Genomic DNA, 27889 nt, shown 5'->3' on the forward strand with positions numbered 1-27889 from the left:
TGTGAGATCCTGCTGTGGGATCCTGCTGTGGGATCCTGCTGTGGGATCCTGCTGTGGGACCCTGCTGTAGGATCCTGCTGTGGGATCCTGTAGGATCCTGTGGAATCCTGCTGTGGGATGATCCTGTGGGATCCTGATGTGGGATCCTGCTGTGGGATGATCCTGTGGGATCCTGCTGTGGGATCCTGCTGTGGGATCCAGCTGTGAGATCCTGCTGTGGGATTCTGCTGTGGGATCCTGCTGTGGGATCCTGCTGTGAGATCCTGCTGTGGGACCCTGCTGTGGGATCCTGCTGTGGGATCCTGTAGGATCCTGTGGAATCCTGCTGTGGGATGATCCTGTGGGATCCTGTGGGATCCTGTGGCATTCTGTGGGATCCTGTGGGATCCTGCTGGTGCAGGGCACACTCTGAGCCAGACGGTCTCTTCTGCAGGGCCACCACAGCAGGGGACAGGTGTTCAGGATCCAGGGAGAGCATTTTGTCACTGCAGCTGTGTCTCTGACACCTCAGAGTGCCTGGCACACAGTCCCTGACAGCTCAGCATGGGGGGAATGAGGGCAGCTCCCAGGGACACTTTATTAAGCTCAGGTATTTCAGTCTGCATTTGCTGGGGGGTTCATGAGTGTCAGTACCACCAATATCTCTTTCTGCTTTAAAGAAAATGAGTTCCTGACACTGAAGAGCAAATACGTGCCAGGGGCAATTAGCAAACACACCAAACAACTTCAGTTCCTGTCAAGGGACTGCCACCCAGCCCTGCCAGGAGAGTTATTACCTCCTGTCCCAGGAAAGCCTATTCCTGTCCCTGAGCATGGTGTCCTTGCCCCTGGGTCCTCAGCCAGTGGCTCCTCGCTGCCTTGACAGAGAAGTCAGAGCCCTGTGTTAGAAATCTGGAAGGAGCTCTGGAAGCCTGGGTATTCTGACAGCATTACAGCTGTATCAGCACCTTCCAAAAGTGGGGTGGCAAAGGAGTGAGCAGCTCAGGGGCTGGGCTGATGCCACCCCATCCCTACAAACTCTGGTCAGATCCCAGGCAGAGCAGAGTTGCAGCCAGGCCCTGCCATGGGCCCAAACTGCATCAGATGAGAGCTGTTAGGTCAGGATAAACCATTCTGACATCTGAACACGGTGTTTTGGAAGCACAGGACGGCACATGTACCTGTTCATGTGGGATGGCAGGAGCAGTCAGTGCAGGTGAGGATACTGTGCACATGCTGACTGAAGCTGCACTTGTGGCCATTCCCAACATGCCAGGTTCCTCTCTCAGGTATTCCAGCTACAGGAGCTCTTTATGTGCCACTGCTGGTCCTTCCTTGGCTGGTCTCTACCCCTTTCAGTTCTCAGCTGATGTAACTTTTCTTAAGATTAATGCTTCATCATTCTAGGCTCAGGCTGCATCCCTCCATTTCCCACGGCAGAGGGAACATCACCTCCCAGACCAGAGACCAGGAGAGCCAGCTCCTGCCATGGGCCAGCTCTTCCAGGAACATCCATGGCACCACCACTGAACCTTTGCAAGCAGAGGGGCGTCCCCCAGAGCAGGCAGCAGCTCCATTCTGGGCACCTCTGACTACCTACAGCTGAGGTCCACCTGCACTGCAGCTCCCTGTGTGCTTTCACTGCATCCTGGGGAGATCTGAACCTCATGGGTGGACTGGGAGGAGGGGAAGGGCCATCAGAGGCTGATGGGTGAGGATGGACACATCTCCATGCCCTTGATCAGCACTGGGATGGTCCAGGAGCTCAGGAACACCCTGCCTGAGACAGGAACTGGGAGGGGAGGACACATTTCCATTTCTGAAGGGAAGAGGTAACGAAGGAAAGGAGTCACTCCAGGAGACACAAGGCAATTCAGCAGATGGAATATCTGATGTCCATTGAGGAAGAGGGCACCTGATTAGAGAGAGTGAACATGGCAGGAATGGAGCAGGAGCCACTCCCAGGACAAGCAGTGACAAACTCACTGCTGAGATTTCTGGCATGTGTGTCTCCTTTTTCTGCTTTCAGGACCAGCACTGCTGTGGGAGAGCCCCAAAGCTGACACATGAGCAGGAGGGCTCTGACCCTGCTCCCACAGGGCTTTGGGGGCAGGTGAGCCAATGCCTCAGAGCTGGCAAAGGAAAAGCAGAAGCACAGTCAAGTTTGCTGTGGCACATGGGAGCTGCAGGACAGCTGCACACTGCCAGGCTTCTCTCACTGCACAGATGTGTCCAGGAGCTCCCACAGCTGGGCTCAGCTCCTGCCAGGCTCTGGCTGCTGGCCCAGGGCTCAGGAGCTGTGATCTGGGCTCTGGAGCTGCTGCACAGGAGCTGAGCTGTCTCAAGTCCCCAGCAGGGCCACCCAAGCTCTGGCATTTTCTAGCAACCCTTCTCAGATGAGAGAGATGAGCTCCAGCCCTGGAGAAACTGAAGGGCTCCAAAGAGCACCTGGTCCAGCCTTGCAGATGGGTTCAGCAGGCACAGTGTGGCATCAGCTGGGGGATCAAAAAGCCAGATGGGATGGGGGCAGTGGTACCAGGCCACAGCACAGCCACAAACTCACCCATCACAACCCCAAAACAGCCACTGAGGAGTGTAAATGGGCATTAACCAAAGTCACAGTGTTATGACCAGGCATGTCACAGCTGCTGGGCCAAACCATGGAGGTCCCATGGCCTCGTGGCACAAAGAAACAAATTCCCACAAAACATCCTGGATCTACAACAGCACCAGCAACCCCACTCTGACCCAGCAGCTCCACACCTGCAGTGAGATGGGAAGGCCATGTTCTCCCATTCAAGGTAGAGAAAGATTCCTCATTTCTCAGAGGAGCTTAGTTATAATTGCAGCACCACAAATTGTTGTACCAACCACCAAAACCACAGAAAACTATAGGAAATCTGAACAGTAAGAGCTCTTTAAAGATTTCCTCCAAATCTCCTACTTCAAGCCTCTCCAAAGCTTCAGCTGGAACTGAGACATGGGAGATGCTTCAATCTGGTCTAAACCTGCTTGCCAGACTCCTCACAAACACAGCTTACACTCAGGAGCACCAAAATCTTGGACAGCTGTTGGGAGAGGTCACACAAACACAACCATGAGCTCTTTGCCAAATGTGTGTTCATGTTGTTGTGGCATCCACAATGACTCCATAATCTCCTGTGATATTCCTCTGATCTCCCAGAAAGCCATGCAGGATTAAACAGATATTCTGTGTTTCCAGAAGTCTTTATCTGCCTGAGGTCTTGGACAGCTGATGAGCTGCACTGCCTTGGGGTGAACAGGCAGAGAAACTCCCTCAAATCAGATTCTCAGTACAGACCTAGAAACCAGCACTGAGTTTTAAAAACTCTTGGTGGCATAAAGAGGAATCAGCAGACAACTGAAGAGCATGCACAGAGCCCACAGCTGCTCTCCCAGGACAGACAGGGAGCAGGCAGCTCTGTACAACATTCCCTGACACAGGCTGGCACCCCTGGACCTGCTCCCCCTGAGGTCAAGCCTGGCTCAGACCGAGGATGCTGCTTGCACTGCTGGGATGCTCAGGAAAGCAGCAAAGAGTGAGCAAGAGCAGGACAGTGAGCTTTGGAGGAGAAATCCTCAACCCAGTTCCTTCTGAATTGTCCAAAGCCCTGCTCCCCAGACAATCCTTCCCATCAGAGCACTGACCCACAGCTTCAATTCCACCTTTGTTTTTTGGTTTGTTTTTTTTTCAGAAGAAAGGTGATAATCTGCAGACCTTCACTGCCCCAAGCAAAGCAGGAGCAACACAAGGTCCCACAGGTGATGTGCTCAGCAGCACAGCACGTAATGCAGTGCCAGGGCAGAGCCCAGCCTCTCAGCAGGGCTTTTAACAGAGTTTGCCATTATCCAAATGATGGGAACAAACCTGTCCATCCAGCAAGCACAAGCCTGCAAAGTGCCATGCTCCGGTGAGGTTCTGTTACCTAATCCAGCCAACTGCCTGTGTTGGTGGAGTGGTTTGCAGTAACCTTCTCATGTCCATGGCTCTAAAGCCCCCTTGGGCTCCTGTCCCCCTGCAGCTCACAGAGCTGCACCAAGCACAGCGGGTGAGACAAAGGCACCAGCAGCTGTGGGGATGCACTGGGAGATCTGTGACACACAGCAAAACCCTTCCATCCTCCAAGGCAGCTCAGCTGTGCAAACCAGGAGCAGAGGGAGCCCGAGGTGGGAAAGGTCACCAGTGCACCCCCCTCTCCTGGCTCTGTCCCCAGGCTCAGTCAAGCTGTCATGGCTCCTTCTGACCTGATGGAAGGATTTGCATATGCCCTGAAGCCAGCATGACTGACAGCCCTTCCACTGTTATCCTCACTTGTGTAATTGCAGCAGCTATTCTTGTACACTGAAATGTCTAATCTTAGCAAGCCATGGAGCTGCCGGGTAATGTGGACCAGCCGGGAATTTCCATGCAATTACTCACCACTGCTACTGGCACTTACTTTGGCTGGTAAAAGTCCTTCTTGTCTGCCGACCCCAGGCTCTGCAAGACACAAAAGACAGATGTGTTTATTTTTTTACCCTTTGCCAAGTGAGTGTCACTGATGAGGATGTGTGGGGAAGCACTGAAAGGCACATGTCTGTTGGTTTCCTGCCCAGTGGGTCTCAGTGTACTGGCTGGACAGGACAGCTTGGCCCTGCAGCCTTAGGCAGTACCCACAGCATCAAAGATGTAAAAATAGAGACTTAAACTAGAGGTGAGAGGATGCATTAGATCTGAACTCAATGTACTCTGGCATGTCTGTGTGTCCTGCAGAAAAGTGGCACCTGGTGTCAGAAGGGACTCAAGGCCTGTCAAGTCCCCCCAGCTGGAAAGAGGACAAAGTGCAGGGTTTGGTGGAGGGGCTGAGCCACCACCACTGCAAAGCCCCTCTGGCAGGTCAGGGGCTGAGCCCCAGGCCCACAGTATCTGCCAGGACCAGGACAACCAAATTCTGCTGCCAGGAAAACCACACCAGGCCTCAAGCACATGCAAAATAGGAAACAGAGAGAGTCCTGATGCTCGCTCAGGTTCCTGTCCCTCCAACTCCACCCCAGCATGATGGAGTAGAAGTCTGAGAGCACCACAGATGAGCTGTGCCATGGTCCCTGTGAGACCCCAGTGAGGCCAAGCCCCCCCATGGGGCCCCTGGGGGTGCTGGGCACAGCACAGACCCCAGCTGGGGAGCGTGGCCTGGTGGGTGCTGGCACACACACAGAGCAGGTGTGCAGCTCCTTGTGCTGTGAGGATGGGGACGTGTACCCCACACACACCCCACTCTGTCCCCCATTACACCCTGTCCAGAGGCACCCACAGCAGGGCCTGGCCCTGCCCCGAGGCCCCAGAGCATGGCAGGAGCTCCCAGAGCGCAGCATGGCACCTGCTGCTCCGAGGGTGTGCAGGGCAGGCTGTGCCCAGCACAGGGAGATGCCCATGGCAGGCGGCACCGGGACAGACAGACACAGAGCCACCAGACCTGGCTGTCACCAAAGCTCTTGCACCGCCACAGCCCTCTCCTCCTCCTCCTCCTCCTCCTCCTCCTGCTCCTCGGGCTGATCCTTGTCTGTGCACCCTGCGGGGTGGAGGGCAGGGGGCAGCAGTGCAGGGTGGCCCCGTTCCTGTCCCTGTCCCCGCGTGTCGGTGCCTCTCGCAGGAGCCGCCGGGGCTCGGGGCTGCTGCTGGAGTTTTGCTCTGTGGTTGCCAGGCAATGGCGAGCTCCAGCTCCAAACAGCGGGAGCAGCGGGGCCGAATGCTAATCAGGCCCGCAAGAGCGATCCCAAAGCTTCCCCTTGCCAGCCAAAGCCACAGAGAGCTCCCACCAATACCAGCAGGGAGAGGAGGACCCCAGCTTTTAAACAGGCAGGGACCCACTGCCACCAAAACATAACCAAAAGGGAGCTCTGGCCACGCCAGCAAGATGGGGATGTGGTTCTTGGTGGGTGACCCTCTCCATGGCACAGTGATGTTGGGTGGTCACTGGTGCAGTGGGGAGCTGCAGCCATCCCCGGGGCACACAGGGTACAACAGTCTGTGTGTGTGACATCCTGGTGCTCAGCCCAGGACACAGGGTCTGTGTGTGACATCCTGGTGCTCAGCCCAGGGCACACAGAGGCCTGAGGGCAGAGCTGGGAGCACACGAGGAGCAGCTTCCATTTGGGGTGAGAAGCTCGTTGGGAACAGCTGGAGCTGTGCCAGGGGAGGTTTGGGTTGGATATCAGGAAAAGCTCTTCCCCCAGAGGGTGCTGGCACTGCCCAGGCTCCCCAGGGAATGGGCACAGCCCCGAGGCTGCCAGAGCCCCAGGAGTGTTCAGACAATGATCTCAGGGGTGCACAGGGTGGGATTGTTGGGGTGTCTGTGCAGGGCCAGCAGCTGGACTGGATGATCCTTGTGGGCCCCTTCCACCTCAGGAGATTTTCTGGTCCTGTGTTTCTAAGATGTCACCTGCCGTGGGGCTGACTGTCAACATGCAAGAGCTCTGAGCAGCTCCACTGGGTGGACTGGGGACAGCCCTGGCTGTCCCTGCTGCTCCTCTGACCCCACAGCAGCACGGAGCTGCAGCAAAGCCCACAAATCAATGGCCAGACACCAAACTGGGCTGATCCAACACTGGCACAACCTGCCCAGATAGGTGGTGGATTCTCCGTCCTTGGAGACATCCAACACCCACTGGACATGGTCCTGGGTGTCCAGGATAATCCAGGGTAGGTGATCTGCACTGAGCAGGAGGTTGGGCTGAGAGATCTCCAGGAGATCCCCAGATCTCCCAAACCACTCTGTGCATTCCTGAGGTAGCAGAGAAATGAGCAGAGCAGTAACTGCTGAGGGTGAGTGATGGCACCTGAGCTGTCCTGCAAGCCCAGAGCACACCCAGGAACAGCTCCACCCCTTCCAGCACAGCATTCCCATATGATATTTCCTTACTTCCTTAAACTTGCACCCAAAACCCAAAGTGTCAGGGGAGTATGGATTGGTTTCAATGAAGTTCATGAGTCACAACAAATTCAGTTCCTTCTGCTCTCTGTGCTAGTGGGGATCACAGAGAACTGCTGATACTTAAGGAGAAATCACCCACAAACAGTGTTCTCAATGCCATTGAAACAACATCTGGATAACCTGCACCCCACATAGCCAGACCCTCCACCCAGCCACAGTGGAGATGTCCACGGAAAAAGCTCCCATCAATGCCATAGCCAGTGGAAAACAAAGATTTTAGATATCTGAGATAAAACAATGAGGAACTATGCAGAGAGATTAAAGAACCCCACCAATAAACTGGGCAGTGGTTACAGCAATGATGAGCCAAAATTACTAATTTTAATGCTCATGAAGAAAATAGCAAATAAGGAGGAAAAGCAGAATTTCAGCAACACGTCCAAGGAATTGGGCCCCGAGGAAGACCAGGAGCTCTGACTCAGCTGGTGGCTGTACCACCACCCCAAAGTCTGCCCTCCAGCCATTTCTTCCCACTTTGTGTCTCAGTTTTCCCATATTGCTCAGGCACAGCCCTTTGCCTCCTCACCCTTTTTCCAGAAGAGAACAGGACCGTGCCCAATAGGCAGGTGGAGCTGCACAGGTCAATCCCACCATGCTGCATTTCTCTCTCCCAAGCAAGGTGGCCATGGATGCAGAGGGAAAGTGTCCAGGAAGGCACAAGAACCACCAGGGAATGGAGCAGAGCTTGCTGGAGCCTTTCCAAGGGCAGGGGCAGCACAACATCCTGGTAGGAACCAGAGCACTGAGAGAGCTCAGAGCCCTGCCTGGGAATATCCTCCTCATAGGGGGATTGGCTAATGAAGAGGTTCATGAGGGATCCCACAGGGAATGGGGGAGGCTGTGGGCAGGACTGCCATGGGCACTGCCTGCTGTGCTGTCACACACAAGGGACAGCAGCAGGGCTGGGACGGTGCCACCAGTGCCACCTCGGTCCCACCAGGTACCACAGCCTCTGCCACCCCCACAAGAGGGGGAGGTAAGGGAGAAGTGGCCAAGGGAAGCTGGGATGTAGGGAAGCAGGGTCAGGCAAAGGGAACACACATCCTGGACCTTAGGGAAAGTGTCCTGCCAACACCTCCAAGGAGGAGGGACAGAGCAGGTTTTACAGCACTCACCAAACAAACCAGTGTAGAGGGGACAGGTCCTGACCTTACTGGGAACTGGGACTGGCTTTTCTTTTCCTGCCTGTTCCTGAAGCCTGGGAACTGAAAGAGGCAGAGGAGCAGAAGGGGGCCTGGTGTTTTCCTGTGCCTTCTGGGAGGAAATATCAATTCCTCCTGGACTGAGAGGGATCTGCAGGCTTCTATGAATGCAAATAAAGAATAAAAGCTCAAATGCCAGCCTGTGTGCATGCTCTGCTCCTGGATGGTCTCCAGACTCCTGGAGCAGTGACTGCTTGTGGCTCCTGTGCATCCAGGCAGAGCTGAGGATGGCAGAGAGGTGCAACTACAGCGTGGCTCAGCTCCCAGAACAATCTGGGAGCCTCACAGCCCCCCAGACCCCTCCTGCTGCTGCTCAGGGTGCTGGGAGCCCCCAGCCATGCTGAGGCAGAGGGAGAGGAGCATCACCCAGCTCTGAGCCCTGTGAGCCCCACGCTGCAGCGTGAGTCACCCTCCACTGGGACCCACTGCTGCTCCTGCTTGCTCACTCCACTGATGACTCAGGCCTGAGGAAGCACACTTTAAGGCCCTTAATGAAATAATTTTTTATCAGCTTGTGTTTCTAAAACAAACACCTCAAGCAAGGCCTGCATCCATCTCCTCCCTTTTGTCTGAGGCACCGGGGTGAGGGACTGTGGGCATGGGCAGCACAGAGGCACCTGTGGGGCAGGGGCAGCCCTGCTGCCCTGGCACATGGCACTGGGCAGGGCAGCCCCCAAAACTTCCCAGAGCATGTGCTCCATCCTTCCAGTGGCCCAGCAGGGCCAGGAGAGGAAGGTGGGACACAAGGGTGCTGTCCCAGATGATGCTGCACATCCCTGGAAGTCTCCAAGGCCAGTTTGGATGGGGCTTGGAGAAACCAGGGATAGTGGAAGGTGCCCATGGCAAGGGGTGGGACAGGATGAGCTTTAAAGTCCTTTCTGACCCAAACCACTCCTTGATTCTATGAATCTGGGCCAACAGGAATGCTTGAATTTGCTTGTTCAATTTCACTTTTCAGGCACTAATTAAATAATTTTGTGAGTTCCACAGTGGAGGTAAGACAGCAGCCCAGATTCCCTAGGCCAGCTCATCTCCCCAGCCAGCCCTGCTGGTCCCCAGTCAGAATTAGCACAACATGCTGCAGACAGAAATGATGAGTGACTTAAAGGAGTGTGCTGAATTTCAAAATTCAGCCATGCTAGGAAGATTACAGACCTGGGGTTGGAAACAAGGATGTTCGTGGAGGGGCTAAGACAGAGGTATTGTTTTATTTATTTCTCTCTGCCAGCAGACATAAATCCTGTTGTACTTTTTCCTCCCATAAATGTTGCCAAGCATAATCTTGGCTCATCTTTTTTTCTAGGCAGCGTCCCTGGGAGAACAAAGTTATTAGCAAGGCTGAAGAAGCCTCATGCAATTATTTAGCAGCTATACCAAAATAATCCCCAAAGACCGGTGGCTGCTCACAGGTGGCAGCTTTCTCAGTCACTCCAATAAAATCTGGCTCAGTAACTCCCAGCGTAATCAATGCCCACACAAACAAACCAGGGGAGAACTGAGGGATGACTGATTTTTCCATGCTAGAAGAGGATCCTGCAAAGCAAGCTCACCAGCACTGCTGGCTGCAGGCTGTGCTGCCACCCTGCCCCTGTCCCCTGCCAGGACCTCAGTGTCCCTGAGCTGCACCTGGAGCTGGGCTGGGCAGACCCCAGGGGGATTTGGGCACAGGCAGGAGGTGCTTGGCCCCAGGGCAGGGCAGAGGTTGGGGACCATGGCTGCACAGCCTGTCCCCCATCCCTCCTGGCTGTCACCTGGATCCTGGTGGTTCTGCTCCCAGCACAGCCATTCCCCAGGCTCTGTGTATCTGCAGCATGCTGCAGTTATGAGTAATCAGGAGGTGATGCCTGACTGTCGGAAGGGGAATAAAATTCAGAGCCTGGGATGTGAGTGGTTGTTTGGGAGGAGGAGGAGGAGGAGGAGGAGGGAGATGGCAGCCCCCAGCCCAGCTCACAGCATCCCCCCAAGCCAGGGCTGGAGCAGGGCCAGGCTGGGTGCTCCAGGCAGCCCATGTCCCTCCAGCCCAATGGCAGGGGCTGGCTGGGGAGCCAGAGGGCTCTGGGAATGCTGCAAGGCTGCCTCCCTTCTGTGGGCTCCAGCACCCACCCCACCTGCCCCCAACACTGCACTGCTCAAACAGCCCCAGCACTGCCAGGGCCTCGAGCTAATACAGCCCCAGGCAGCCCCAAAGGGCCAGATGAACCCTCAAATCCTAAAACTTGAATTTCAGGCTGCATGAACCAGATTGCTGAGCTGAAAATCACAGAGGTGACTCCTGCCTCCAGTGCGGGTGCCAGCCTGGAGGGAGCTCCAGGCCACCAAGCTGGGGGCAGCCCAGATTCCCAAAGGCCATCCTGGATGGAGAGCAGATCCTGCTGTGTGCTGAAGTATGGAGCACAAGGAATGGAGAACTGGGGTGACCCAGCAACACAAATCTGGTGGCAGCAGAAGGGTCAGGTGGGGCAGGCAGTGCTGCCCAGATGAGAATGGCTGGCTCAAGGAAAGGAGGGAAGAGGACACAACCCTCTGGCAATCACAGAAGGGCCTTTGTCAGAGGGTGGGATTGTGGCAAGGCCAAAGCACCCGTGGGACCACGGGGAGGGGTGTGAGCCCTCAGCCCCAGCCTCTCACCATCGTGACCCTGCCTCTTCCTGCCTCCAATGCAGAGGATCTGAGGAGGGGGTGGCAATCCCCCCCAGACCCAGCCAGGGAGGATGCCAATGGCTCCAGCATGTTCATTCTTCCACAGCTCCCTCATCCCAGCTCAGAGCAGGAGTCTGACCCAGCTCCCACACTGGCCTGCAGACAGCCCTGACCCCGTGCATGCACATGGGGCAGTGATGCACATCCAAGCTGGGCTTTGAGTCCAACAGAAAGCAAAAAACAAGCTGGAACCAGAGAAAATGGGGTTTGGACCACTGAGGGAGGAAGGAGGAGGGAATGTGGCTATGCACACACGGTGCACTGAGGCAATGCAGCGAACAGAAGCACGGCCCTGCAGAGCAGCAAACCCACACTGGGGAGCTGGGGAGCTCCTGGGGCCCTCCAGGCCCCTGCCCAAGACACCACAGAGCCAGTGGGGAACAGGGGCTGTTTCTGTGTCCCCCTGCTGCCACAGCCTTGCTCAGACACCAACCCGAGCCCAGCCCCTCACAGTGCCAGGGTGTGTGAGCAGGTGAGCTCCACCCTGCTCCAGCTCAGCTCAGCTCAGGGACAGGGGCCATTCTGCCACCCCCCTCACAGCTGGGACCCAGGAGGGGAGGCCTTGGTGTTTTTCTAGGGCCTGTAATAAAAACATGAACCTGGTTCTTTGGAAAATGGGGTGACCACCAAAGGGTGCTGGCACTGCCCAGGCTGCCCAGGGAATGGGCACAGCCCCGGGGCTGCCAGAGCTCCAGGAGAGCTTGGCCAGCGCTGCCAGGGATGGCCAGAGTGGGATTGCTGGGGTGTCTGTGCAGGGACAGGGGCTGGACTTGGGTCCAGCTCTTAGGTCCAACCTGGGTCCAGTCCCTGTGGGTCCATTCCAGGGTGTTCCATGATTCTGTGATCCCCACCCAGCCTCTCCCTGAGCCCCAGGATAGTGATGGGAAGGGCTCTCTGGGACAGCCACATCTCCAGCCCCTCACTCCAGAGCATGTCTCTGCAGCTCAGCCTGGCCCTGCCAGCAGGTTGTACACTGCTCAGGGCCAGGCCAACCAGAACAGTGCCAAATTTCCCAACATCATTAATTCTGTTTCCTCTTCTCCTCCAGCTCAGAGCTCACCCCTACAGGTGCAGTGCACAGTGGAGCAGGATCTGTGTTGAAGCAGAGGAAGGAGCCACAAACCATGGTTCCACAAACCATGCCAGCATGGCTCCAGGGACCCCACACCCCCCTCCCTCAGCAATTGCACCCACAAAACTGGGCTGCCTGCAGCACAGACCCACAGTGACTTGGGGTTCCTTGCCGGCCTTCCTGTGGGAGGAAAAGCGAGTCTGCTCACGAGCATCTGCCAGCACCCTCATTAAACAAGCCCCTTTGCATTCCCTCCTTGCCTTCCCACCCCTTGCAGCATCTCCCAGCCCTGCTTTCCCCAGCTGAGCCTCTTCCCAGCCGCGCTCCCCGTGCCAAGGGGAGCTCACCCACAAACCCCTCACAGCTCACACCACGCTACGGCTGACCCAAGCTTCAAAGCATTTCTGTACTGAGAGCTCATCCAGGAAACTTTGTTTTGTGCCCTGCTATCGTCGTGCTGCATGCCTGCAGGAGTTAATTGATGCACAGACAGCCACGCAGGCACGCACAGGCTCTGTGCTGGAGCCTCCCTGTGCAAGGAGCTCCCTGCCAGGCCGCCACAGCCAGACCTGCACTTGCTGCTGCTCCGCATGGAAGAACTTGTCAAATTGCTGGCAAAACCAGGGGAGCTTGTAAACCTGGCACCTCCACAGCCCCCAGGGGGACAGGCACGCACAGGCCTGGCACCCTGGCTCTGTGCTGTCCGTCACCAGCCCTGCAGAGGGGCAGAGGGGGGCAGAACGTGCCAGGGAGCTGCAGGCACAGGCTGCAGTCACCCATGGCCTGTACCTGGTGGGCTGCACACTTCCCTTCTCCACCTTATTTTTCCTTCTTTTTCATGATTAGAGCCTGCAAACCATTACAGCAGCTTGGAGCACATCGGGAAGGAGCTGTGCTTGGGTTTTAGTGTTTGCAGGATCAGGGCTGAGCTGTGGAGCTGAACTTGCTGCTATTTATAGAGGGAAGCCCTGAGCACAGCACGTGCTGGAGGGGAGTGTGGCCGGGCCTGTGTTCCTGCTAAAACCTGGTGGGTTTTTTATTTTGCCTCCTTTTGGGGATGTCAGCTTCCTGATCTCATAATTGCATTCATGTGCTGCCTGGTATTTACAAATGGTTTTGTTATTTTTTAATCTTTGGGCACACCAGGTCATAAAATCCCAGACTGGTTTGGGTTGGAAGAGACCTTGAAGTTCATCCTATTCCACCCCCTGCCATGGGCAGGGACACCTTCCACTAGACCAGGCTGCTCCAAGCCCCATCAACCCTGGCCTTGAACACTTCCATCCTCCTACATGTTTATACTGGTTTATAGGTGAACTTCTATCTTTCATCACTGGTTTAAAAAAAAAAAAAAAAAAAAAAAAAAAACAGGAAAAGAAGCTAGATCCGAGTAGTAACCTCATCTCCCAGGACCTGCAGCTAATTAACCACACCCTGTGGTGCAGAGTGCACTTCACACACGGCCCTGCTGCCCGCAGCCTGCCTGGGTGTCAGCAGCCTGACAGCAGCTCTGCCCTCCAGCCCAGCTAATTATAGTGTGGGGAGCAAACGAGGGTGCCCTCCCTGCCCTCCCTGCCCTGCCATCCCTCCCTTCCCCTCCCATCCCCTCCCGTGGCTGCTCCCCTGTCGCTGCAGCCTCTGACAAAGAGGATGAGGATGCAGGGCTGCAGCTCAGGCCCCCCTTCCCTGAGGCTCCCAGGTGAGCAGCACAAGGATGAGTGGCCCAGAGATGTGTCAGGGGGTGTCCAAGGGCCCTGAGCGCACCCCAGGGGTACCTGGGCAGGGAGCAGGGCTGCCACCACACCCCCACCGTGACCCTACCCCGCTGCAGAGCCAGGCTGCTGGTCCCACGCCATCCCTGCTGTCCCTCCAGCCACCCCAGCCCTCCTTGGACAGAGCTCTGCCTCTCCCTTGGCTCTCCCGCTGCCTCCATGCACCCCCAGCACTGGGTCTGGGGGAGCCCCTCCAGTCTGCTGGAAAACCAAGGCCATGGAAATGTCCCTCTCCTCCAGCAGCCCCTCGAGAGGGACAAGGCACAGATGTAAGAGGAGCAGAGTGGGACCCACCTCCACTGCCTGGGGTTTGCTGCCCCACAGGGGAGCCTGGGCACCACAGACCCCCCACAGGCAGCAATGCTGTCATCTCAGTGGGCACAGCCAGGACCAGCAAAGCACAGCACCCTCAGGAAGTGTCCTCTGTCATCAAAGCACTCCTGGGGTAACACACGTGGAAAATGGGGAGGATCTGAGCAGAGCAGGACCAGGGGACATGGTTGGTCACCCAGCACAAGTTATAAACACCCACAGCACACATGACACCTGCAGGGACATGAACAGAACCCAGCCCTCGCACAAGACACAGAATTCCACACGGCTGGAATGGGTTGGAAGTGACCTTAAACCTCATCCCATGCCCTGCCATGGGCAGGGACACCTTCCACTACCCCAGGCTGCTCCAAGTCCTGTCCTGCATGGCCTAGAACACTTCCAGGGCTCCAGGGGCAGCCACGGCTTCTCTGGACAACAGCACCCACCCAGAGTTGAAAGCACCATTGCAGAGCAGCTCTCTCATGCTTTTGGCCCTGCAAGTGGCTCCCCAAGGTCACAGCATCGGACTCAGTCAGTGTCAATCAGTGAATCTCCACTCCCAGGAATGTGGCTGCCACCACAGAATGACCTTACCTGCTCCTAGCCCTGGGGGAAGAGCAGGGCTGTTTGCAGAATGACATGCCTGCCACAAAGCAAGGATGCTCCTCACAGCTGGCCTCTTCATCGTCCTCCTCTTCCTCCTCAGTAGCCAGCACTGAGCCCAATGCATGGGAAAGCTGCTCCTCCTGCCCTGCTCATGCCTGGGGAGCTGATGGGGCTGGGCAAGCTGGGTGCTACAATTTGCTCCTGGGGTGTTGCCTCAGCTTTATCTCAAGGCAACAGCAGCTAAAATATGATTTGGTCAGAACAGGGACAGATGTGACTCAGAGGGAGCACCTGAGCTCCACAATACAGAGCAAATCCACTGCTTAGACATAGCAGGAACCACTTCACTACCTGGGTAACACTGAAAGGTCTGTTCTGAGCACTCCTTTGCCACCATCAATTGTCCAAAGAAACTCCTCTAGGCCTAGAAATTCACTTTGACTCTCAAGTTTTAAGTATTTGTTTAAATAGGGCTTGTAACATATCAACTAACCCATATCAGAGCAGCAAGCTCTCTGAAATTCATATGAAGCTGAGGCTGCCCCAGACCTGGAAGTGTCAGGCTGGAAGGAGCTTGGAGCAATCTTGGATCGTGGAAGGTGCCCCTGCCCATGGCAGGGGGTGGAATGAGATGAGCTTTAAGGTCCCTTCAAGACGGGTCCCTTCCATTCCAAACCACTCCATGGTTCTAGGATAATATGCCGCAGGTTTTTGGGAGCATCATCAATGTGAGCACAGAAAAACTTACAAGAACTTTATCTATTTTGGTTACAGGTGAGGCTTTAAGAAGAAAGAGGCCCTGGAGCTTTGCAGATTTCTCTTGGAATAGCCTTTCCTGAGGGATGGAGGCACTGGTTCAGTGCTGGCCACACATTTCTCATGTAGACAGGGGGGAAGAAGGAGCCAGGGGATGAGGATACCCCTCCATCCCCACAAAGCACACAAAGCCACCCCATCTGGTAGGAAGACTGAGGTCAGCAGTAAGGTGGGGACAATGATGACCTTGCTATGTCCCCAAGTCCACCTTCCCAAGTGGAAAGGGAGTGGGACAGGCAGTCCCTCACTGCTCCCACTACTGCATCCATACCCTGAGCACTTACAGAGGCTCCAGCCAGACAACCACCACCATTGAGGAATCAAAGCCCATAAAGGACGCACAAGACACACTACAGAATAAATTGAGTACATTAGAAAAAGCCCAGAGAGGAAAAATAGATTTTTGGAACGTGTTCTCAATCTCATTAATTGGGAAGACAGCCTTGGAGGGGGAAAAAAATTATTATATCCTCCCCAAACCATTACCCGCTCTTCAGAGTGTATCATATGAAAACAGTTATATAAAAGAATAAATTATATTTGGAATGGCAAGAACCCCAGAATAAAGCTAGGAACTCTGATGTTCCCATATAAAGATAGGAGACAGTTATCTGTTCCAAATTTTCCAGTTTTCTGCTGCGCCAATTCAAATTCACTACATACCAGCATGGCCATATAAAGGGGACTCCACCCATGTGAGCTTGGAAAGAGCAGTAATCCCCCAAACTATCAATTTAATGTATGGGGATAGAAAATGAGGGAAGAATGTACTCCCAGAAGGAGCGCTCTGTTAACGACATGGCACAGGGCTCCAGAACGTGCACACAGCAATATCATTTACAGGGACCTCTGCCTTGGGAGACCCGGCTGAAATCGAGATTTCTGCACGCAGACGCCATTGATGCTGCAAATTAAATGTCCGCTTCCAGATCCAATGTGAACTTTATTTTTGTTTTATTTTCTACTATTTGCTCAGTGTCACGTTTCTTGGCCGGCACTAGGAAATCATCTCTTCCTTGGGGGTTTTTAAATTAATTTTCAGCCCATCTTGCCCTGGCTGTCCTGAGCAGCAGAGGAGTGAGGATGCCTCAGGGCAGGGCTGGCACCAGGCAGGGTGCTCTCAGCCTGACCCCTGTGGAGGTGCTCCAGTCCCAGTCTGAGATGTGGGTGCTGACCCCACGCAGGAAACCCCACATGGGCAGCCTCAAGCTGCCCCTTACCCTGCCCTAGATCTGAGGTGGATAAAAACCCTCCTTTTTCCTGGATTTCTGCAGATGCAACACAGCACTGGCAATGCTGTTAGCATGGGCACATGGCCCCGGTGTGGGCTGGGGCACAGCAGCAAGGGGCCAGTGACACAAACATGGGAGGCAGGATGTGACCCTGAATCTGCCCACACACTCCTGAGCCCCCAGGAATGTGTTGTCATGTTTGAAACCACAATACAAGCTGGTTCCTTGCCTGAACTACACAAACAATACACAAAGTGCAGGTGGTGCCTTTCCAAGTTTTCTTTCCTGTTTGGAGTTCCTGTGCAGGAGACCCAGTGAGTGGCCCAGCAGCTCCATACTCCTCCCACCAGACCTGTGGAGCCACTGCTCACACCAGAAGGCAAGAAGACAGGAAGGATGGTTAGGAGATGGAAATATGGGCCAGGAGATGGAAATGAGGGCTACAGCCCATCTCTCATCAGTTTTTAAACCAGTCAAGGGCTGGCACAGAGAACCCTTGTCACCAGTCTGAAGCTTCCAGTCCCTCTCCCTGGAAGTGTTCAAGGCCAGGTTGGACAGGTCTTGGAGAAACCTGGTATGGTGGAAAGTGTCCCTGCCCATGGCAGGGGGTTGGTACAACATGAGCTTTAAGTTTCCTTCCAACCCAAGCCATTCTATGAAAAAGCAGCCTGAAGAAGAAATTATTTTCTCCAGCTCTGCCAATCTAATAAAAATCATTACAAAATAAAAAAACAAAAACAAAAACAAAAAAAAACCTGAAAGCTAAGAACTTTCTAGAAAGCACCTCTGTTCATGCCCTGAGAGCCTGCTGGGGACAGAGCTCCAGGCCCCGCTCCCCTGCGCCATCGGCACCGCGCGGCGCCAGCGCCCTGGGAAGGAGCCGGCAGCCACAGCCAGCCCTGTCCAAGCCATCAGGATGGATATGCAGATAAACCAGGTCACAGAAGTGTTTCCATCCCGGCCAGACAGTGACTAAGAGACGGCACTAATTTGTTCCTCAGCCCAAGTTTAACTTTTCAGACCAAGAAGAGCCAAATGGTCGTTCCAAGTGAAAAAATACTGCAGGATGCATTCCTTTGCCCTGTCCCAGGAATACCCAGGGATTCATGATTTCAAGATGGAGTTGACAGCTCTTTCATATATCACTAAGAATAACAAACCAACCTTTCTGTTTTTCTTTTCATTCCCCAAATGCTATTTACTGGTTGCAAGAAGCCACACGTCATGTTCACATAGCGCTCTGGGAAGGTGGGGCTGGACGAGCTCCACATGCTCTTAGTGCAGCACTTCAAACCACCACAGACAACAAAAAGTTGTTTTACTGGCAGTCCTGCTGCCAGCACGGAGAATGAAGTGTGTATGAGGGAGTATCCACCTTCCACCCCTTTCTGGACTCACTGTGAAGGCTCCTGGGAGCTTTACCAAGGATGTGAGACTGAGAACCCAACTGACAAACCCTTTGGAGCTTGAAAGCCCTTCTGAGTTTATTCAGAATTTGGTAATCTGCTACAGCAGCTGTGTCTGTTGCCCTGCCTGTTCAGACAGTCCCCACATCACAGCAGGTACAGGGCAGCACCTCCGTGCCAGGGCAGGGAGGGACCCACATGCCCAAGTGAAGGGACAGCAGCCCAATGCCTCACTGCAGGGCCCAGTGATCCCAACACCACACAGAGGGCTGGGTATCACCAGAACCTATGACACAACTGCCTTTTTTAAAATGTTTGCCTTTTAGGGCCCCCAGAAAATGGTGTTTTCAATGGCTGGGCTCAGAGACTCATCCAACATCATGCCAAGATGGTGGCAGTTGTGCCCAGGGAGAGGCATCCCCAGCCCCACTGGTGCCCTCCTGTCCCTGGGCTGAAGCTGCAGGGCATGAGGCACCACAGGGTCCCTGGGATGCCTCACACCATGTCAAAGTACTTGTTCCTGCAGGGAGAGGAGATTTGATGCTGTCAGCCTGGCCAAAGGCAGCACAGCAGAGCTCTAAACAAACACCGCCACAGCGCTCACGTCCAGCTCCGTCCACAGATGGAGCAGAAGGGATGCCCATGACGTGATACAGCCTCAGTAAATCCTGCCAGAGAGCTCAGACCACGTCCTACCCACATCTTGTTTTATAAAACCATGTGCTGTCTCACAGCAGGTCAGGTCAGAGCTGTGCAAAGCTTTCAGCCCCAGCATCCCTCTCCTGAAAAATTCCCTACCAGCTCTGCTGAGGCGCCATGATCCAGAGAGCCAAATCCACCTCCCTGTGGTTACCCAGCAAAAGGGCTGGTACCACACACTGCTCCTGCCCCTTTGGAATCCAAACAGTCCCTTCTCCACCACTCAGGACCTGGGAACCAGTTTTAGTCCACGGCCAAACAAGCTGCAGGAATGCCTGTGGGACAGTGATGGGAGAGCCCACAGAGGCCCAGCCCCATGAAGGACCTCAATGGTAGCCCACTGTCACTTGGGGGACAGCATGGTGACAGTCCTCACTCCCCCTGGACATGGAAACCAGGGGGACAGGACCCACCTGGTCTCCAGCAAAACCCTGGGCAGCTCCAGCCGAGCTGGGTTGCTGTGGGAGGGCAGCCCAGCCCAGCATCCCCGGGCACGGACGGACAGACAGACAGGGGCTCTTACACTGAGGCAGGGCATCCTCCCGGCAGCCAGGCAGTCAAAGGGCTGTGCTGAAATGCAGGGGCCACTCGGGAGGCAGGTGACACATCCTGCATGCAAAAGGCACATCTCCAACCAGCCGGGGCTTTCGGGGCTGGGCAGGGCTCCTGCTCCTCCCCGTGCCACCCACAGCCCTTCCCTGTGGCAGCTGCTCCCGGTCCCACCCTGCAGCTCCTGCCATGCCCTCCTGCTCAGCCCATCCCACCAGCTCCAGCTCAGAGGGCATGGCAACCCTCCAGACCTGGGGTAAGGACTGGGCCAAACCCCACTGAGCCATGGCTCAGCCACAGCAGCTCAGGGCTGGCTGCCACAATGGCACTGGAGAGGTCCCTCCTCTGCTGTGCCCCTTGTCAGGCACAGCCTCCCACACACAGGGGTCTGGGCAGAGCTCACCTCTGCACTCCACAGGGCAGCAGTCCCCCAGGGTGCTTGCTGAGCCCTGCTGGCCTTCCCCACAGCCAGAACCAAGAGTCTTTATGAACCTCGTGAAAAAACAACCGCCTTGAATGCATTTTGGCTTTTTCCCAGTAAATCTCTTTGGTACCCCCCAGTCTGATGTGCAATCACTCACCATCTCTACAGCACTCAGAGCTGCACAGAGGTCCCTGCTTCTCCCTATCGTTCTCGTCTTCTCCTTCTGTCTTCTCTCCTTGTCCTCCTCCTCTCCCAGCCGGGTGGCCAGGTAGGGCAGCACCTACTCCAAGATTCCTATCCGGCCGCCCACAGCCTCTCCCAACAATTACAGGCCTCTGCAGCTGTCCCAGGTAAGCAGCAATGACAGACCTCGAGGCAACTGCATGGAAATGTCTGTTCAGAGGCAGGGTTACCTGTCCCAGCCAGCTCCTGCCTGGAGAGGAGCATCCTGCACACCCTGGCAGCATGACAACCCCAAACTGGATGGAGGGAAACAAAATGACACCAACATGTCCCTAGAAAACAAGGGTCTAAGTATTTTCTAGGGTCCCTGCATCATTCCAGCGGCCCCACCCCAGTCCCATGGCTTCTTCCCAGGTCTGTGGGGTTGGGGTGCCCACCTCAAAAGCTTGCTCGAGCCCAGCAATTGCAAAGACAGAGTAATCCTTTAAGGCCACATCCACATCCAAAGGTTATTGGTGAAAACCCAAAGGACAATCCTTGGCAGCCACACTCAAAATGTGGGTGCTGGGGCACTGGGCAGTGCAGGGCAGAGCCCTGGGCAGTGGCTGCAGGAGAAGCCTCAGCCCTGAGGTCAGGGTGCAGCTGCTCCCCAGAGAGGCACAGCCAGGCAGTGGGGCACTGTGTGATGGGCTGTGGCTACACCAAACACTTCATCTCTGACTTCTGGGTGTGATCACAATGAAAGCCCAGAACCCCCATCCAAAGGACAAAGCTGGGAATTCCCAACTGCAGCAGACACCAAGCCCACGCTGCTGACACAAGGCACAAGAAACTTACAGTTCCTCTCACCACAAGCAGCAAATGACCTTGTTCCCCCTGTGCCATCCCTCAGGAGCCACTGAAGGCATCACCTCCCTTGCCTTATCCCTGTGTGATCCCAGCCCTGCCCAGCAGCACCAGCCTGCTGATTGAACACTCAGCACAGACTCAGCCCAGCTTCCCTGTGCTTTGGAAACAGCAGCCTGACCTCAGGAGGGGCATGTGCCTCAGCAGGGCTCATGTTTCCCACTCCCACAGTCTGTCCATGAAAGCCCTCACACTTCCCTGCTGAGCAGGACCCCCTGTCCTGTCCATCCACTGCAAGGAGCTCCCTGGTCACTGCCTGCTGCTCTGCCTGTGTATTGCAGGGACATGTGGCAGATGGGCACACCAGGGAGGAGGCAGGAGGCCCTGGTCCAGCACAAGCTTGTGGCAAGTGAGCAGCAGCTGAATTTTGCTGACCACAGGTGTAAAAAGTGATTTAGAAATAAATATGAGCATAGATCTTTGGGAAGAGTGAGGAGGAAAAAGACTGAGGAAGAACTGGCTGAACTGGGATAAAGAAACTCTTGCATCCAGACCCCATTTCTCTCCAGAAAGAGCCAAAACTTTAACAGGAGTTTGTGTTAAAGCCTCTGATCTTCACTGGGGTTTCACCTTTGGGCACCACATGTTCACACAGCCAAAGCCCAAATTCAACTTTAACCCAAATAACATTAAAAAGATACTCCAGGGATGAAGTGACTTGACAAGCTCCAGGCACACCCAGGGACAGAACACTAATGGTGTGTGTCACAACAGGGCTCTGATCACATGGCCCTCCTGGCACTCACCCCATGTGCCTCAGTTTACCCAGTCATTATGGGCAGGTGCAGCAGTGCCCAGCTCCTGCAGGGCAGGAGGAGGTCAGGTGCACATCACAGAATCATGGAACCATGGAATGGTTTGGGTTGGGAGGGACATTAAAACCCATCTCATTCCAGCCCTCTCATCCTCCCATCCATCCCACACCTCCCACTGTCCCAGGCTGCTCCCAGCCCTGCCCAGCCTGGCCCTGGGCACTGCCAGGGATCCAGGGGCAGCCACAGCTGCTCTGGGCACCCTGTGCCAGGGCCTGCCCACCCTCACAGGGAACAATTCCTGCCCAATATCCCATCTAATCCTACTCTCTCTCAGTTCAAAGCCATTCCCCTGTGTCCTATCACTACATGCCCTTGCAAATACATACATACATATAAATAAATAAATAAATAAATATTTATATGCACACACTCCCACCCACACATATTAGATCTGCATTTGTATTTTATGCTCAATAGTGCTGTTCCCAGGACTGCTCCCAAGGGAAGCACAGCCCCACTCTGCTTTGGCTGGGGGTCGGGATGAATAAGCAAGAGGAGGGAGGAAAGCCATGGCCCTGGGGGGTCTGCCTGCAATCAGGCAGCGTTTCAGCAGTGGTGAGGGAAGAAATTAAAAAAATAAATCGTATTTTGTTCGTGCTCAGTGAACACTCACTAGAGAGTCATGATGAAACCACACATATGCTTTTCCAGGCAGGAGACTGCAGTGCTGGGAATCACGGGCTGGTCCCAGGGTGGCACAGAGATGTGGGTACTCGCAGCAGGAACAGGATGGATGCTGACAGGGGAGGAGGTGTCAGAGCACAGGGAGCTCTGGCTGGGGATGTGGGGTGAAGCAATGGATTTGCTATGCCTGAAAAGCTGGGCTGAGGTGGGGTGCTGGGAGACGAGCAGAGGGAGGAGAGGGGAGGTGCAGCCTGAGCCCTGTGGCTGGCACAAAAGGGGCAGCAGAAAACCCCCTTGACAGAACAGACCCTGCCCAATGCCACCATGGCACTGCTGGGGCTGGGCACCACCTGCTCCCCTGCCTGTCCCCTGACCTTGGGGATGAGCTGGCCAGGAGCATCCCAACATCTCAGGATTCCCAGCAGCAGCAGAGTGGGCATGGCGCCTGCTACAAAAAACGAATTGGGTGAGCCAGTTTTGGGGCAAAAGAGCAGTTTGTGAAGAGGAGGGGAGAAAAGAAAATAATTTTTAAAAAAAGAAAAGAAAGGGGAAAGACAAAACCGCTGTGTAAGAGATGAAGGGAATGGGGGGGAGAAAAGTTTAGAAGAAATCCCTGGGGAATTGTGGAGAAGAAGAAAAAGCAGAGGCACGCCAGGCGCGCTGGAGTGCGAGCCAGGGAGCAGGAAGCGCCTAACTAGGATGGAGACAGAGATACTACAGAGCCCGGTGACGTCATGGCGGAGCTCAGCGGTTTCCAAAACAACTCCAAACTGCAGCCCAGAGAGGGATGGGGAGTGCGGCAGCAGTGGAAACGAGATGGGGCTGGGCGCTCCGAGGGAGCTGGAACAGGAGCTGCAGGCGTCTGCGGAGCGGAGCCTGCTCCCCGCTGCCCGCTCCCCGCTGCCCGCTCCCCGCTGCCCGCTGCCCGCTGCCCGCTGCCCGCTCCCCGCTGCCCGCTCCCCGCTGCCCGCTGCCCGCTGCCCGCTCCCCGCTCCCCGCTGCCCGCTGCCCGCTGCCCGCTCCCCGCTGCCCGCTGCCCGCTGCCCGCTCCCCGCTCCCCGCTGCCCGCTGCCCGCTGCCCGCTCCCCGCTGCCCGCTGCCCGCTGCCCGCTGCCCGCTCCCCGTCGGTTCGCTCTGGCGGGACGGGCTCTGGGGAGCCGGCAGCCACGGAGACAGAGCTTATTGTAGAGCCAGGCAGCATCAGAAAGGAAATTCCTGAGGGTGTTTGCCTAATTGACACGCACAATGAAGTTACAGTCCCCCAAAGCCCCTTGCTGCAAGAAGGTAAATGCTGGATGCTCCCAGAAGCAGAGCCAAGGAGTGAGCAACAGCAGAGCCAGCGACCCAGAGGAAATAAATCTGCACTAAATGGGAACCACACACAGAGAGCTGTCCCGATGGCATCAGGCGGCTCTGCCCCAGCCTGTTCGGATTAGAGGGTTTTATGGCTGTGCTGGCCTTGGGGAGCCTGGCCAAGGCGGCTGGGTCGGCTCAGGGCTCTGTGAGGAGGGTGGAGAACAAAGGGAGAGGGCAGAGTGAACCCCCAGGGTCAGGCTGTGGTGCCCTTTGTCCAGCCTTGCAATGTGGGACTGCCCCCTGTGCCCTCAGCTCACCCCACAGCTGCTGGGTGGGTATGGCAGCACCCTGTGGGTGAGGAAGGGTGGCACAACCACCATGGTGACTTTTCCTGTCTCCCAGCCTCAGGTGTGTTTCTGCCGGAATTCCTGCAGGTTCTTCATTGCCAGCCTGACCAGAGCCAAGGCCAGGGCAGCACCTGGGTGCTCCCACACCTTTGCTCTCACAGCTTCACCTCCTGCCAGGCTGGAGCCTGCCTGCTCTCACGGGCTGTGCTGCTTGATAATCAGCACGGCCATAACTGAGCTGTCCTGGGGCCGGGGCTGATCCTGGAAGTATCCTGCAGCAATCCAGGCCTGGATCCTGCTGGGACACAAGGATCCTCACTCTATAACACTGCTGCACATGTGATGAACCTGCTTGGTCTCAGAACCTACTGAGGTTGGTCTCAGGGCTGATCCTGGAGGTCTGGTATCCTGCAGCAATCCAGGCCTGGATCCTGCTGGGACACAAAGATCCCCACTCTATAGTACTGCTGCACATGTGATGAACCTGCTTGGTCTCAGAACTGTGCTTGGCTTCTGCCAGGGGATGCAGCATGCAGGGAACACTGCCAAACACACTGGCCAGGGGGATGGGTGTCAGGGCACACCTGCAGGCTGCTGGAGGGGTCCAGGGTGGGAAAAGGACCTGAGAGGGGTGAGCAGGGCACAGTCACCTCTCTGCCTCCAAACCTGTGCCAAGCAGCAGGAGGGCACAGGCTGCACAAAGCAGGTTTGGCCATGAGCCCACCTTGCAAGCCCCGCAGGGAAATCCGTGGGAAGGCAGCGAGACCCCCGAGCTGGCGAGAGAGGCAATTGTTAGGATGGAACTGCCGAGAGATGTCCTTGGTGCACACACTGCACGGCTCGGAGCCGGCAGCACCGGGAGCGGGCTGGCCACAGCAGCAGCCCCTGCCTGCCACCCTCCCCTGGGCCCCTTCCCGGCTCCCTGCTTCAATCCCACCACGGCTCTTTCCTGCCGGGGGCGAGGAGAGCCTGACTCACGCAGCAGCAGAGATTAATAAGTGAGCAGAGGAGCCGGGCTGGTGCTCTGAGGCGCGGCTGAATCACCGCGCTCCGGCTGCCGGCGCATTGTTCCAGCGCTGAGTCAGGGCTGCTGCGCACAACAGCGGCAGCGAGCACAACCTGTGGCCTCTGAAATGCAGTAGCACAGAGAAATCAAAAAAGAAGTGTTGCTGTAAGCAAGCTAATAGGGCTACCCACGGAGTCCCAGAAAAGCAGTGCTCTGGGCTCCAGCCTCCCCCCAGAAATGCAAACCCCCAGCCTCTCACAGGGGCACTGCTCTTGGCATCAGCAGCTTTCCTTCTGCTTAAAAGCTGCCACCTCTGTATTTATCACTTTTTATGTTCAGCCTTAACTGGATGACGTGGTCTGGTTATTCTCCCACCCTGGCTGGGCTGCACATGCACTGCACACAGATATCCCAAGCCTTTCCCACCCCTGGCAGTGTCCAAGGCCAGGTTGGACGGGACTTGGAGCAACCAGAGGAAGGTGTCCCTGCACGTGGCAGGAGGTGGGATGGGATGAGCTTTAAGGTCTTCCCAACCCAAACCTATGCTATTCACATAGCTCTCAAACTCACGGTCCTGGTCCAGCACTTCCTCCAAAAGTACAAGATGGGATTTTGAAGGATGAGGGAAACATTCATTCCTGGAGAAAGCGCTGTCTCAGAGCAAGTGACAGCCATCCTTCTCAAACTCTCCAGATCATCTCCAGCTGCCAGGCTACCAAGGTTCTCCGTCTCTCCCACTGCAGCCAGGTGTGCCACCCCCTTTTGCCACCCCAGAACAGCTCCTGCCATACAGCACTGTGAACAGCCACCACTTGCTGGGCCTTGCAAAATAAATCATATTTCACCTCAAAATGAAGCAAAAGTCTCCTGCACTCAACATCCTCCTTCCTGAGGCTGGGAGGGAGTGTCTCAAATCCTCTTAGGGTCCTTGTCCCCCCACAAGCCACACACTTGGCAACCTGGACAGTACTTTGCTGATATACAGGGCTCAGAAACTTGGAGAAACAAGGAACTAGAACCTGGATTCATGGAGCAGAGAAACAGGAATCAGCTTGAGAAACACGGTCAGCTGCTGGTCTGCCCTTAAACACAGCCCTGAATTACAAACACCACTGTGCCCCAAGTGCCTCTTTCTGATCATATCACCCCCAGACGAGTCTCAACCTCCCCTGACAGCAGCTAATGACTGGGCTTTGAAGGTGCTGCATGGCAGCAAGTTCTGCAGGTTAATGGGAACGTGTGGCAGTGTTGTGTCTCCTTCCTTCCAGCCTGGTGCAATGTCCTGCCCCAGAGAAAGACCAAGTGCCCAAAGGACACACCAGGAGCCACGGTGTCACCCCACAGGCACCAGCCCCCAGTGCAGCTCTGGGAGCCTCTGCACCCCCAATGGGTGGTCCCAGCCTTGAGTTGTGCCAGCAGCTCCTCCATCCCCCGTGCCCCACTCTGGGCTGACTGCAGTGCTGGTGGTGCTGGGCAGGTCCTACATGAACACAACATGAAACCTCCTGGTCCATCATCCAGCCCAGGGTCATCCAATCTCCAACCACCCCAATCTCAATGAACCATCAACCTGAAATAAAACAAAATCCGCTCAAAATCCCAGGGAGCACCAGGTTGCCTCTGTTTGCTCTTACAAGGATCTAATTCAGGTCTAATAGGACAGTTATTATGATATATTAAATGAGTGGCAATTGATTATTAAGAGCTTATTCATTGGACCTGGGCAGATGGGTAATCAGATACCTGCCTATTACATAGCTGTGAAACCACTCTGAATATGCTTCTAATGACCAAGTGATATTTACTTAACATTCAATATCCATCACTAGGAAAGGTCTCTCTAGATTTAATAAGCCTCTGTTATTTTATGTTTAATTAAATACCATCCACTATTAAAAACATATTTAACTGAGGTCAAAACCAGTAAAAACTGTATCTTATAACATAGCTGTTAAACCTCAAATATCTTCTTAATGATTAATTGGGATTTAGCACACGATTGCTGTCCTACTGGGAGCAGATGGAAAGCGGAAGCTCAACGATTCAGGGACCAAAGTGCTTTGCTTCTGCAAACAATTCTGCTGGCTAGATGGTTTGGCTAATAAAAATAAAGCAGAGCAGTGGGAGCCTCGGTTCCTACGTCACCCAACTTTGGAAACTCCAGAATACAGCACAGTCACTTGCACAGTGCTCAGCAACTCAAACAGCCAGGGAGCTGGGACCACCATCCTCCTCCCAGAGATGTGTGTGCCACAGGGGCTTTCCCGAGGGTCAGGATATCAGCAGGACCTTTCCAGAACTGCTCTGCCCCAGCTTCAAGGCAGAAACTCTGGAGCAGCACTCTGGGGACTCCTGATGCGACAGTTCCAGTAGGGATTGTGAATGGCATCCTTTCTGCTTGGGCTGGCCAGCTGGGGCAGTTCAGTGGTCCATCACACCTACCAGTTTCCCCAATGGAAACAATAGTGCCTGGGAGAAGGTGGAAACAGATTTCATAGATTCATGTAATGACTTGGGCTGGAAGAACCTTAAACAGATCCTTAATAGGACCCATCCTATTCCAACCCCCTCCTACAGGCCAGAACCCCTTCCACAGACCAGGCTGCTCCAAGCCCCATCCAGCCTGACCTAGGCCACTTCCAGGAATGGGGCAGCCACAGCTTCTCTGGGCAACGTGTTTGCCACAAAGGTCCAAAACCTCGATGTTAGAAACAAAGAGATCTTCTCAGGCCAAGGGACCAGTGAGCTCCCAGATCCAAGAGCCCTGGAAGCACAAGTCCTGCAGCAGCAGCAGCACACTAAGGACAGATGTTTCTGTCACTGCCCTGCACAAGTGTCCTCCAGGCAGCTGTGAACACACACAGCACCACACACCACATGCTTCCTTCACCTCAGCACAGGGACAGCTGACGGGGGAAAGGAGCCTCTAGGCAAGGGGGAATAAGTTT

At 55.2% G+C, this 27889-nt stretch overlaps 1 protein-coding gene across 1 annotated transcript in view; it reads right to left on the reverse strand.

Moving 5' to 3' along the window:
• Nucleotides 1-27889, reverse strand: part of LOC131565411 (ankyrin repeat and fibronectin type-III domain-containing protein 1-like) — a 248395-nt gene that overhangs the window by 73045 nt on the left and 147461 nt on the right. Inside the window, exon 5 of the mRNA XM_058816278.1 lies at nucleotides 4440-4480. Coding sequence (XP_058672261.1) covers nucleotides 4440-4480 — 41 coding nt within the window. The remainder of the gene's footprint in view (nucleotides 1-4439; nucleotides 4481-27889) is intronic.

Source organism: Ammospiza caudacuta, chromosome 17, assembly GCF_027887145.1.
Source record: "Ammospiza caudacuta isolate bAmmCau1 chromosome 17, bAmmCau1.pri, whole genome shotgun sequence".
NCBI classification, from domain to species: domain Eukaryota; kingdom Metazoa; phylum Chordata; class Aves; order Passeriformes; family Passerellidae; genus Ammospiza; species Ammospiza caudacuta.